The sequence below is a fragment of the Myodes glareolus genome, chromosome 9 (assembly GCF_982192425.1).
Source record: "Myodes glareolus chromosome 9, mMyoGla1.1, whole genome shotgun sequence".
Classification (NCBI taxonomy): Eukaryota; Metazoa; Chordata; class Mammalia; order Rodentia; family Cricetidae; genus Myodes; species Myodes glareolus.
In genome coordinates this window covers 96,675,631-96,688,339 of record NC_142034.1, presented here as the reverse complement: position 1 = coordinate 96,688,339, position 12,709 = coordinate 96,675,631, and the positions used below count along the sequence as shown (strand labels likewise).

Below are 12,709 nucleotides of genomic sequence, written 5' to 3'. Positions count from 1 at the left end.
GAAGAATGTAGGTGTAATCTTCAGCAAATTTTCAATATTTCACTTACTTATGATCTTTTAAAATTGGTGTTAGGATTGAACTGAAGGATTCATACATGCTAGGCAACCCTTTCTATGGTATTCAATAATATTTAAAAATATTTGCCACTTGTCTGGACTGTAGACTGTTTACCCGTTTTAGTCAGGGAATGACCTATTCCTGTCCTACACTATTCTGGTTTGGAACTGCCTTTGTGCTGGCCCAGGCACACCAGACGCTGCGGGTCATGGCTCTGTTTTGATCACAGCCTCAGAGAACCTAACTAAGACAGTGACCGTCCTTCATTCACTAAAGCCCACTCCTGTACACTTGACCCTGACACCATTAATAAAACTGCTTTCGGCCTTTATGTGATAATACAGTAAAAATGTCCGTTAGAGAATCATGTTGTAACTTTGCCAAGTTACAGTGTGTGTGTAATCTACTCAGTATATTCCAGGTTATAAGTGTATAATGCAGACAGTACTTACCTAAATATGAGGACCTCTGTGGTGTAAGTGTGCATAGTACTGTGCATTTGTGCCGTAACCTTTTCCTAGATTTTTTTTTTTTGTGGGGGCGGGTGGAGGGGATGTTGGTTTGGTTTTGGTTTTGGTTTTTTAAGACAGGGTATTACAGCTCTGTGTTACAACTCTGGCTGTCCTAGGATTCACTTTGTAGCCCAGGCTGGCCTTGCACTCACCCAGACCCTCCTGCCTCTGCTTCCTGAGTGCTGGGATAAAAGGCATACGCCACCGTGGCTCTGTTTTCTAACTCAGACATCTCTTCCTGCTGCTAGCATAGATAGAGATAGGTGGCTTCAGCAAACCCTGAGTCTTTTCATAGTTAAATAGTCATGTTCTTTATCTGCTGGTGCCCAGGGTAGACGCCTCAAGATGTCCACTGCTGGTTGTCCTCTTGAAGTTTGTACTGCCATCTTCCTCCAGGGCACAATGAGCTTCTCCTTTGTGGGCAGCACAGGGTCCCTTTGGTGCTGTAGTTTCCATTTGGCTCCAGGTGTGCTGCTGTGCCTGCTCCTTCGGGCTCTGGTGGTTTGCGCCTTTCTCACACCCCTATGACCCTGGTAATACACAGAAAACCCTGTTCACAGTCAGTAACTTCTGTTCTGTAGGAAACTCCGGAATGTTCTACAGCAGAGATTGATCAAGTTCTTCCTTGACCAGAGTAAAAAAGATTCTGAAAAATATGCCAAGTTCTTTGAAGATTACGGCTTGTTCATGAGGGAGGGCATCGTGACTACTGCAGAACAAGACGTCAAGGTAGGCTGACTTCCGGTCCTCGCTGTCAGCCTCGTCCCTATTACAGAGGAAGACAAGCCCTCTGCTGCCAGGAGCCAGCAGTTGAAACACTGAGCTCCTGGGTCTCCTGATGGGCGTAGCAGGTGTCCTTTACTGCTCAAGTGACTGACCGGATACCTGATAAAGGCAACTCAAGGGCAGATTTCTCTGTTTCCCTTGGGTGTGGAGGGGAGGATGTGGCTGGAGTCCAGACAGAGAATTCCTGTGCTTTCTGACTATCTCTTTTTTTTTTCCTCTTATTTTTACCTGGACCCCCAATCTGTGGGATGGTGCCATTCACACTCAGAGGAAGTGATTCCCTTCAGTTAATTGTGGCTCCTTCAAATTTTCAAACCAAAGAGGGTTTTCTTTGGTTGGTTTTTGGTTGGTCAAGACAAGGTTTTTTGTGTAACAGCCCTAGCTATTGATTTTCCTAGGGCTTTGTTAGTAAAGGGAAACTAAAGGAACAGAGAGCTGAGATCTGTACAGAGCTGCTGGAGTCCCTTGGCGCTAGGTTAAGAGGTTGGTCGTGCTGTCCCAGACTCCCAGAGGTACGCTTTGCCTAGGCATGCGTGGCTCAGTCCAGTCAAGGTGACTGTCAGGATGAGCCTCACAGACCCTTGTGCCATAGGCATTATGCTCTTAGCTGTAAAGCCCAGCCTCTTGTCTCTTGACACCATGGCCCCAGCAGCTTTTTTTTGAGACAGGGTTTCTCTGTGTGGCCATGGCTATCCTGGAACTCACTCTGTAGATCAGACTGACCTCATACTCACAGAGATCCACCTGCCTCTGCTTCCCAAGTGCTTGGATTTAAGGCATGTGTCATCAACACCTGGCTCAATTTGCCAGGACCACTTGCCCATGGTTGGCACCACCCCGCAGTGCCTGGGCCCTCTCACATCAATCGTTAGTGAAGAAAATGCCCCACAGACTTGGCTGTAGGCCACTCATATGGAGGCTTTTTCTCAGCTGGAAGTCCTTTCCAAATGACTGTAACTTGTGTCAAGTTGACAGAAAACCTAGCAAGTAGTCGCTGTATTCTTGGTAAAGTCTTTCACACTACCACTACCGGGGCCAGGAATGTAGCTAATTATAGAGCTAATTGCTTAAAAATGGTTCATTTGTTCCTAAACGGCTTGGGATGTTTCTTACTGAAGAAAGACTGTCAAGTCTTCTTTCGTGCTGTAGAATCCATCAGTGGCACTGGCATAAAGGCCGTATGTAGCTCATGGTGTGCAGGTGCCAGGCTGGCTCCGTGGCTTTTCTCTGAGCTCCCCAGACTGTCGACACGTCTGAGCAGTGCTAGTCCACTCACCATCTCCATTTGTTACTTGTCTGTCACTGTGGCAAAGACCTGAGATCATCAGCTTGAAGAAGGGAAGGTTTATTTTCACTCAGTGACCCTTTGCCTTTGATATTTGGGGGCTTTGATGAGGCATTAAGGAGCATGTGGTGACAGGAAGGGGCTGTGGACAAACACACTCTTAAAGGAAACACCCCCAATGATTCTACCAACTAGACCCTGGTCCTAAGTCGTACCCCCCCAACACCTCCTATTAGAACTCATCAGTATGCCAGAGCCCTTGTGGATCCAGTCAGATCTCTGCCTCAACAGTGAACTGCTGCTTAGGGCACCCAGCTCATGAGCCCTTGGGAGCACTTATGATCTATGATCCAGTGTATGATACATCACTCTCATCCATCTCAGTTTTCAAGATTTATTCATTTATGTCTGCATCTGTGTATGTGCACATAGGTATGCAATACACCCGTGAAGGCCAGAGTGTTGGGTGGCCCTCTGTCACTTCCCATCTAGACCTTTTTATGGCATTCTATGTCCCTAAACTCAAAACTTACATTTTCTCGGCTTGGTTGGAAGCCAGAAAGCCCCAACTTGGAGCTGGGGTCTAAATTCCAGCCCTCCTAAAGACTGTGCAGCGAGCTCCTGTAACCACTGGCCTTCTCCAGCTTCTGATCTGAGAACCTTTAGCTAACAGCATGTAATAGCATTTGTTGGGCCAGGGCCTTTTTCAGATGCTCAGTACACATTTTCACTAGGTGTATTTGTGTACAGTAAGAGCCAGATGTGCCTTGTTTTGGCAGATCTGAAAACTTTTGTCTCTGTCTGCTTCGGTCTCCTTTGTGTCCAAGGCACAGCATATAGCACATTCATTTGGATCTGCCCCAGTTGTTCTTCATATCCTTTCCCCAGGTTTTTGTGCTGGGATGGTCAGAGGTGACAGTGGTTTAGATAAGATAGCTTCCACGCTGGTAGCTCCAGGACACCTTGCTGCTGTTCTTTTTCTGCACAGCCAGGATGGGCTGCATGGGTCATATCTCTGTCCTGTTTTCTAAAGGCCCTTCTCTCTGCTATATACTCAAGAAGAGGTCCCACAAACACTCCTGGGTCTGAGGAGACTGGGAAATGTGGAATTTTTGTCTGTGTCCAGTTGTCACTGGAGAGAGAAAAGATACTAGGCACCAGAGCAGTGTCTGTCATGAATGGGGCTGGCAACCCAGAAACGGTTCATCCAGCTCTTCTGGAGGCCCTAAGCCACCTAGGTCCTATATGTCTGCAGTGGGACTCCTGGGCCTGTCTGAAACCGGGAGTTCCCCCATTGTCTGGGGAACAGGCCAGGGGGCCAGAAAACTTCAGACTTCACCAAGAGTTGGGGATGATGCTCAGATCTTGGCCCTGGGATAAGCTGTGATTTACCCCTGTATATGCAGGAGGACATCGCGAAGCTGCTACGATATGAGTCTTCAGCCCTGCCTGCTGGACAGCTGACCAGTTTATCAGACTATGCCAGCCGAATGCAGGCTGGCACCCGTAACATCTATTACCTCTGTGCCCCTAACCGTCACCTGGCTGAGCATTCACCGTACTACGAGGCCATGAAGCAGAAACACACTGAGGTGGGTGGGTTCCTGCCCTTTGCCGGGCCAACGTTGGTATCTTAGGGGGTCTGAGCTCTGTGGAAAGAGCTTGAACTCCCAATTCTGCATGGGAAAAAAGGACTGAATGTGTTTGAGGGCCTGTAGGCAGTGCCCATCTGTGATGTGGCTGTTGTTAGGTAGATGAATAATGTGTGTATCTGTCACTAAGACAGCCAGAAGCTTCTGGTGAGTTCTTGCCCAGGCCCCAGCGCCCCAGAGCCCCGTGTCCATGGTGTCTCCTCTGTACTGAGAGTTGATAGGCTTGGATGCCCACAGGTGCTCTTCTGCTACGAGCAGTTTGATGAACTCACTCTGCTGCACCTGCGGGAGTTTGACAAGAAGAAACTGATCTCTGTGGAGACAGACATCGTCGTTGACCACTACAAGGAAGAAAAGTTTGAGGACACATCTCCAGGTGACTCCCATCTCTCTCTGGGGTATGGTTCCCATGTGAATGTTGGGCAGAAGACTGTCTCTTGACCCACAGGGCCATCTTGACCTGCCCATGAACATAGAGCATTCTCTTTCACTTGGATTCTGGTTCACCAGCCTATGCAGGAGGCTGCTTGGGAAACATCCAGGGCCTAGGCATTGCTTTGCTACCACCACCACCACCACCTTGTTTTTTCCTGACACAGGGTTTCTCTGTGTAGCTTTGGAGCCTGACCTGGAACTCACTCTGTAGACCAGGCTGGCCTTGAACTCAGAGATCTGCCTGCCTCTGCCTCCCAACTTTTTGGGGGTTTATGTTGGAGTTAATCCCACTAAACCTCTCAGGATTCAGAAGGATCACTATAGCAGGCAAAAACTGGCTAAAGATATCCAAGGGTAAATAAAATAAATTAGCTCACACAAGTCCTTCATCATGTCCCATTTATTCTTCCTGCGCTCTCTCCCAGACTCCGTGTTTCCCTTTCCTGTCCCTTGCTGTCTGTCACTGCTCTACCCATCCTGCCTGGCTTCCAGTTAACAAGCACGTGCTTCACAGAATCACCAAATAAGTAAAGGAGGCACCTATGTCTCAGGAAGGGCGTGGCTGTGAAGCTCCCAAGCATATATCACAAGGATTATTTTAAGTATCAATACAAAATTCTAAGACGTTTTTGTGCACTAACTGTATTTCTTAAGTGTAACTAGTTAATCTAGAAGTTTGTGAATAATAATTGTAGTAAACGCATCAGTGCTGTTGCTCTTTCTGAGCACCTCTGCCTCCTTCCTGAGCAGCTGACAACACAGCCTTGGTAACCATAGTAACCAGCAGGCCTGGGAGGAAGGCAGAGGTGCTTGATTTGCATAATAGTCTAGCTAGCTGAGTTGTCCAGCCCCAGCAGAGTGCCTGCAAGGGCCCAGGTGAGGAGTTTCTTTCTCTGGGGCTGCTTTAGTACTCAAACCCTTTTCCTGTATCTCTAGGGGTAAAGGCATAAACAGATAATTTCCTGGGCTATGATCATGTTAGTTGAAACGAAGGTGACGGGTAAATACAGAATATTAATAGCTTGTTAGGTTAGAGCAAAAGACCAGTGGATTACACCTTCCTGAGTCTGCTGTTTGTCGGTGAGAGCAGACATACTGTCTCTCTGTTCAGTGCCTCCTACTTGGGGCTCCTTTCTTGTCAATGAGTCCTGTCAATAAGAATAATTGTGGAGGCCAGGCAGTGATGGCGCATGCCCTTAATCCGAGCACTCGGGAGACAGAGGGAAGGCGAATCTCCGTGAGTTCTAGGCCAGCCTGGTCTACAAGAGCTAGTTCTAGGACAGGCTCCAAAGCTGCACAGAGAAACCCTGTATATAATAATAATAATAATAATAATAATAATAATAATAATAATAATAATAATAATAATTGTGGGGGACTAGCTTATGTAGATTTGACTGTTAGAACAAAGGGTTTGGGTTTGGCTGAGTGAATGCTTTTACACCTGTGCCCCATAGTGGAAGTCATCCAGTTGCCAGTACAGGAGAAGTCAGGTTTAAGGAATGATTTATATACTGCTGGGATATTATGGAAGGGAGAAACGTCATGAATTCACAAGATTTCTACAGAATTGACAGTGGCAATCCAAGAGACCAGTGTTCCTGAAGCCCTGCAAATTATATGGTCCATCAGCTTTTACTGTGTAATCTTGTGGGCTCACATCACTGAGTGCTGGGATTAAAGGCATGCACCACCACCACCACCCAGCTCCCCCCCCACCTTTTTTAAAATGGGAGTTCATTTTGTAGCCCAGGTTTGCTGTGATCCTCCTCCCTCACTGCTCTGAGTACTGGATTACAGGTGCGTGTCACCATGGTTGAGACAATGGTTAGTGGTCCCGAGGCTCACTCGCTTCTCTTGTGCAGCTGCTGAGCGCTTGTCCGAGAAGGAAACAGAGGAGCTAATGGCTTGGATGAGAAACGCACTGGGGTCTCGTGTCACCACCGTGAAGGTAAAGCCTCCCTGCAGTTACTGTGGAACTTAGTGTCTTCTCAGAGCCAAGATGGAGACTCCACTAGGCACTGGCTTCATCTTACCTGACACTGTCCCTCTCTCAAACCTGCCAGTCTGTACTGTCGCTAAACCCCTGTGGGGGTTAGGCCTTGGGGGGCTGCTTCTGAAAAGCCTCCTTTGCCTCCTGACCTTGCTCTCCTGAGGATCCCACTCTAACACAAGGGTCCTTGAGCAGCTTGGGCTCTGCCTCTTCGCACAGGAGGGACGAAGGATCAGAGCCAGGCCAAGTCCATCCCTTTGGACATCTAGCTGTGATCTTTGTCGTCACAGCCTGGGCAGATTACTGGAGCAGTTGATACAGAAGCAGACCACCAGAGGGCCAGTCTGCATTCTGCCTAGTGGCCTGGGTAACTTCAAACCTGTCAACCCTGGGCCCTTCACTATTGGGTTTTTCCTCATCCTGAGCCTTGCTTGCAGGTGACTTTCCGCCTGGACACCCACCCTGCCATGGTGACGGTGCTGGAGATGGGGGCTGCTCGACACTTCCTGCGCATGCAGCAGCTGGCCAAGACCCAGGAGGAACGCGCTCAACTGCTCCAGCCTACTCTGGAGATAAACCCCAGGTACGCCCAGGCTCCAGCTCCCACCACAGACCGTGGGAGCATAGGGTCTCTTGTCAGGAGAGCATTGTAGAAAGTATGGATGTACTTCTGAGAGAAAGCCCTTGGAGTTAAGAGTCTGGGTGTAAAGCTCCTGTGCCTTGTAAGGTGGTTCCGAGAGAAGGCCCTTGGAGTTAAAAAGTTAAAAAGGTGCTTACTGGAAGTTTAAACAGAATATTGCTGGTCTTTTTCCCCCATCTTTGTACCCTTAAAACCACTTTTGGAAGTTGCCATTTTTTAACTTTATGGGGCGGGTCCTGGTGTGTGTGGCAGAGGACGTCCACTGTGTGGACAGAGATTTGTGTGACTTCTAGTTTAGAGCTGTTGGGAGCAGGGTAGCTATGAACACATTCTTTAGGTTGTATAGTCTTCAGTGGTCCAGGCAGTGCACAGAATTCCCAGGTCTGTGATGGGGTGAACACCTGACATTTTTTGGCCTGCCATAGAACCTGTCTTCTCAGACTTCCCGCCTGCTACTTCTCTTCTTCAGTGTTCCTTTGTAGTTAGTTTGTTTGAGATGGTCTCACCATGTAGCCTTGGCAGACTGGAACTTGCTGTGTAGACCAGGCAGGCCTCTAACTCACAGAGCCCTTCTGCCTCCCGAGTGCTGGCATTATAGGAGTACACCAGTATGCCTGGCTTTAGTTTCTAATGGCTATTATCTTAAGGTATCTTTTGTTGGTGGTATGATCTTAATTTTAATGTAATTTATAAATCTTAGCTGCTTTAAGGTTTCTGCAGAATCAATTCTTTCTAAAAAGCTCTATAGTTTAGACTTTGGGGTTAATTGAGAGTTTGATTCTTTTTGTTTTTCAAGACAGCGTTTCTCTATGTAGCCCCTATTGCCCTGGAACTCGCTCTGTAGACCAGACTGGCCTTGATCACCTCTGCCTCCCGACTGTTGGGATTAAAGGCTGCACCACCTCTGTCTGGTGCTACTGACACTCTTATGGTGATTGTTATCTGGGTGTTGTCTAGAATCCTGGTGTGTGTGTGTGTGTGTGTGTGTGCGCGCGCGCGCGTGCATGCGTGTGTGTGTGTGTGTGTGTGTGTGTGTGTGTGCGTGCGCGAGAGAGATACATTGTAGTTTTTAGTGTTCTAATAATGATAACATAGTGGCAGCAGCTCTGGTTAGTGATGCTCAGTTTGAGCTGGTTTCCCTCTTGGTTTCCATGATGCAGGCACACACTAATAAAGAAGCTCAGTCAGCTGAGAGAGCGTGAGCCGGAGCTGGCCCAGCTGCTGGTGGATCAGGTGAGAAAGACGGTTTCTCTTTGTCTGCTTGGGGTAGGAAGCTGCTCTCTTCCTAGGGGTCACATGTAGGTCAGACTGAACTTGAACCCCCACCCTGATTTTTCTCTCCCATCCCTACATTTCAGATCTATGAGAATGCCATGATAGCCGCAGGACTGATCGATGACCCCCGGCCCATGGTAGGCCGCTTGAACGACCTTCTGGTCAAGGCCCTGGAGAAACACTGACAGCCCAGAGTCTGGGTCTAGTGTGCAACCCAGGTCTTAGTGACAGATGGAGCTGCCTGGGGAGGAAGGACTTGATACACGAATACTACCACCAATTGCTCAAGTTCGGCTTTATTTACCTCAATTAAACAGTATTGCAGTCCATATGGTAGGCTTCTGTCTGTTCTGAGACAGAGTGCTGGAGTACTGCACATGTCTGCTGTACAGGTGCAGTCTCCCCCACCAGAAGCACCTACTGCACTGCCTGATGTCATCAGGTTTACTTGAGTGTCACCTCCACTGGGTAATGGTCACTGATGGCTTCAGCCTGCAGAGGTGGGGAGGCAGGGAGGGCATGAGGCCAGAGCATGACCTAACCCTCCTCCACCCACATCTCGTGTGGGAAACAGTAGCAATGTCGGGAATCACCAAAGCCAGCTCTTGCTTGGCCTCGGGCTAACACAAACCACGTGAAGGAGGGACACATACCAGCTTCTGGGTAAGTTTGTAGGCTGCTTGGAAGTCAAAGGGAGCAACTGAGTCGGGAACAATAGCGCTCTGGAGTTGAGTTCCAGCCACCACGATCCTGTAGGACATCAGAGGACAAGGTTCCTTCACCCTCTTGTCCCACATAGACTCTTAGGTAATGGTTTCCTGGCCCTGGAGTCCAAACTTGGTCCACCCAGGAGCGTTAAGAGAGGGCCCTGCACTGGCAGGAACTGGCAGATTCACTGGTTCTGAGCCTGGACGAGCACGTGCTGGCTGCTTACCTGTCATAGGCACAGTGTGTGGATGTGACCGTGGTGTCTGCACTGTCAGGGATCAGCCACTGGAAGAGACGGCTTGTCCGAAGGCGGATGGAAGACCATTGGGAGGAGCTTACGTAGCTGCAACCAGCATTAAAATCGCCCATGAACATGATGTCCTACCAGGAAACATGGCTGTTGGTCCAGGGACAGTCAGGGCCAATAGAACCCACTGTCCCTAGGATGGGCTCACCTCTAAGTCCCATTTTTTTCGGACATCCAGGTAAACATCATAGAGGGCATCAATCTCAGTCACAGCATCTGCTGGGGCTGCGTGCAAGGGCACAATCGCAAACTCTCTGACCGCTGAGGAGACAGTAGACAGACATGGCTCCAGAGACCAGCCTGGACTGTAACTGTCCTGAGGATACACTGGGCCTCAGCAAGACCTGGCTCAGCTGTGGGACAGTCTCCAGAGGCCATGTCCTTATAATTAAATGTAAATTAAGAGTACTGGGACCTGAGGGCACTCCCACCGGAGTGGTGGGGAAGGGGGCAGCCCTGCCACAGGCTTCTAGACATCTGGATGAGAGCTTCAAGTTGTGACTCCCCTTGGCCTGAGCAGGGCTGAAAGTGGAGCGCAGCAACACTCACTGGTGAACGGGGAACGGAACTTGACAATGGTTGGCTCTCGGCTGAAAGTGTCATTTCCACAGGGCTCACAGCCATCATCATAGTAATAGCTGTCTAGAACAGACACCTGGTCAGGCCTAAGGAAAGACCAGGCAGAAGGTGAGTTCAGGGGTGAGAGCCACTCTCCAGCCTTCTAGAAACCTCCTATCCTGGGAACAGGAGAGGCTAGGTGTATACTCACCATGGCACACGGCTAACCCAAGTCTTTCTTGTCCTGTTACAAGCTGTGAGAGGCGCCACAGTAGATACCCACCCGGCCTTAGCCTTATCCCGTGGTCCTGTGCTCTTGTCCTGTAATATACATTGCTACCCTACTTTGTAAGGGCCTCCCAAGTTAAAGGGGGTGCCCTGGGCTTTCTAGACCACCCTCAGCCTCTGCCGTACAGATTTGGGGGTTCTATCTACATTTCATGCTTGTATTCTCCGGTGTTGACAGCATAGGACTTTACCTGTACAAGAAAAGGTACTGTTCCTTGTAGCTGTTGCGGCCCAGCGGGTCACTGACCACATAGCGATAGGTGTCAGGCACGTCCCTGGATAAAGGAAACCAAAGGTCCTTTGGGACCACAGAGGGAACCTCCTGGAATCCGGTAGCAAGGTTCCATCCATGGAGCACAAGGGGAGTGAGGGAGTGAGGTTGTTTCCCGAGAAGTGGTTGTGATACCCACACTCAGGACCTCAGCACTGTCACCCACCGATTGAGCTCATCCAGTAGCTTCCCAACAGCCACCAGGTGGGTGTCTCTGACCTCTTGGATAAGGACGATGTCATAGCGACGCAGGATCTGGGGGTAGGGTCACAACAGCTTAGCAAGGCAGGCTAGGTGGACAGTCCTGCCACAAGCAGCCCAGGGCTGTAGCTTACACTCTTGTCAGAAATCTACCAGCCATGGACAGTATGACAGTGAACTGGGCTGACAACCCGGGGACTGGTAAGGCCTGAGGTTCACTGACTTCTGTGGCCCTTAGCAAAGCTACCACCTCCCCTGGGGGTCTGTCTGCTCTCGGGCATGGCCCACCCTGAACTTACTTTCACAATGTAGCTAGAGATGGTAGCATTAGACATCTTTGTGTCTCCAAAAGACCGGATGTTGAAGGCTGCGATGTTTAGAGTCACAGCCAGCTGCAGCAGGCTGAGCAGGGTGAACAACACCCCCATCAGCCCTGTGCATCTCATCCTGTGAGATTGTAGGTGGTCAGGACAAAGAAGCAGTGACCTTGCCACCCTCAACTTCCAAAGCCACCCTGTTGTAATGCTGTGCCAGCGCCAGCTGGGAGCCCTCAGTCCTCCCCCTCACCCCCGCACCTGGTACCACAGAAGAGACCCTGGGTTCCTCGTTCACTCACCTGGAGGCCTGGTCTGGGTACAGTGTACTCTGGAGTGACTGTCTAGACGGAACAGATCTGCTCTGCTGGTGGGGTGAGCCCCTGAGTCCTCTCTAGGACTGGCTGATGAACGAGGGAGCTTGCTCCACTGATGGCCAAGCCTGGTACAGAGATGCCTGTAGAAATGGTGAAAATTCTGCCAAAAACCTGGAATATTCTGATACTAATTTCTCCTTTTAAATAAAAAAAGCAGCGTGCAATTGCAGAGCGGCTCCCTCTCCGGGTCGCTGCTCAGGCAGTGCCAGCCTGCCCTGCCCTGCCAGTTTTAAAGGCTCAGGCAGTTATGACCTCCCCAGGGCACATGTGTACCCTTCACCCAAGAGCACAGAACAATGGGGCTGCCTATGTGGCCATCCCACTGGGGCCCGGAGCAGGCCAACAGCACGTGCTAACTTCAACAGACATAGAGCCTCCTTGCTGCAGTAAAAATAGTGTCTGATAATGTTTGTGCGTGGTTATAAAATGTCTGATAGTGTCCTCTGTCCATCCTGTCTTCACCACCAGGGATGGGCAGTAAGTATGCTGGCTTATCTACTTATGTCTGGGACACCTTAAAGTAACCTTGTAGCCAGAGGCTAATTTCCAGATTACAGTGTTGTACATGGACAGGAAGCTACTCTGCTCTGTGGCTTAGGATGACCCCTTACCTCCCAAGCTGGTAAGCTGCCGTAGGCTCTGGGTAGGAAATGCACGGCCAGGCTGTGAGAATTCTTCCTCGGGGAACAAGCTCTGAGGAACCCCAAGTGCCTACATCACAAGACAACATAACTCTGGGTTGGGTCTTGCCATGATGTTTTCAGTCTTTGTTCCTATTCTGGGGCTGCTGGAACAAAATACCCCGGTCCATGAAAACTGTAGCCAGAGGTCCAACACCTGGCTGTCATGTGCGCCCCACTCTAGGGGAAGGTTGCAGTCACTCCAGCCCCTCACCTTCATGATCAGATTGGCTTCTTTGGGGTCAGTTATCCCTCTAGTCAATCAATAGAGCTGCATCTAATTTCCTGTCTCACCGCCCTGATCACATCTCTGGGCCCCCAACTGTGAGTCTGCGTGCGCATATGGAGGCCAGAGGTTGATAGAGGATG

The 12,709-nt window shown here is 49.7% G+C and overlaps 2 protein-coding genes across 2 annotated transcripts in view; one reads left to right on the top strand and one right to left on the bottom strand.

Moving 5' to 3' along the window:
• Positions 1-8,965, top strand: part of Trap1 (TNF receptor associated protein 1) — a 35,073-nt gene extending 26,108 nt beyond the window's left edge. The window contains exons 12-18 of the mRNA XM_048433058.3: positions 1,152-1,299; positions 4,048-4,233; positions 4,531-4,669; positions 6,594-6,679; positions 7,159-7,304; positions 8,522-8,594; positions 8,720-8,965. Of these exons, the coding sequence (XP_048289015.3) occupies positions 1,152-1,299; positions 4,048-4,233; positions 4,531-4,669; positions 6,594-6,679; positions 7,159-7,304; positions 8,522-8,594; positions 8,720-8,821 (880 nt within the window). The 3' untranslated portion in view covers positions 8,822-8,965. The remainder of the gene's footprint in view (positions 1-1,151; positions 1,300-4,047; positions 4,234-4,530; positions 4,670-6,593; positions 6,680-7,158; positions 7,305-8,521; positions 8,595-8,719) is intronic.
• On the bottom strand, positions 8,917-11,875 carry Dnase1 (deoxyribonuclease 1). The gene is made up of 9 exons (XM_048433059.2): positions 11,586-11,875; positions 11,269-11,416; positions 10,935-11,023; positions 10,689-10,772; positions 10,201-10,316; positions 9,800-9,912; positions 9,571-9,725; positions 9,290-9,386; positions 8,917-9,128 (listed from the first exon to the last, which is right to left on the bottom strand). The coding sequence occupies exons 2-9, from the start codon at positions 11,413-11,415 to the stop codon at positions 9,081-9,083; spliced, it is 849 nt and encodes a 282-aa protein (XP_048289016.1). The 5' UTR covers position 11,416; positions 11,586-11,875; the 3' UTR covers positions 8,917-9,080.
• Between the last annotated feature and the right edge of the window lie 834 nt (positions 11,876-12,709).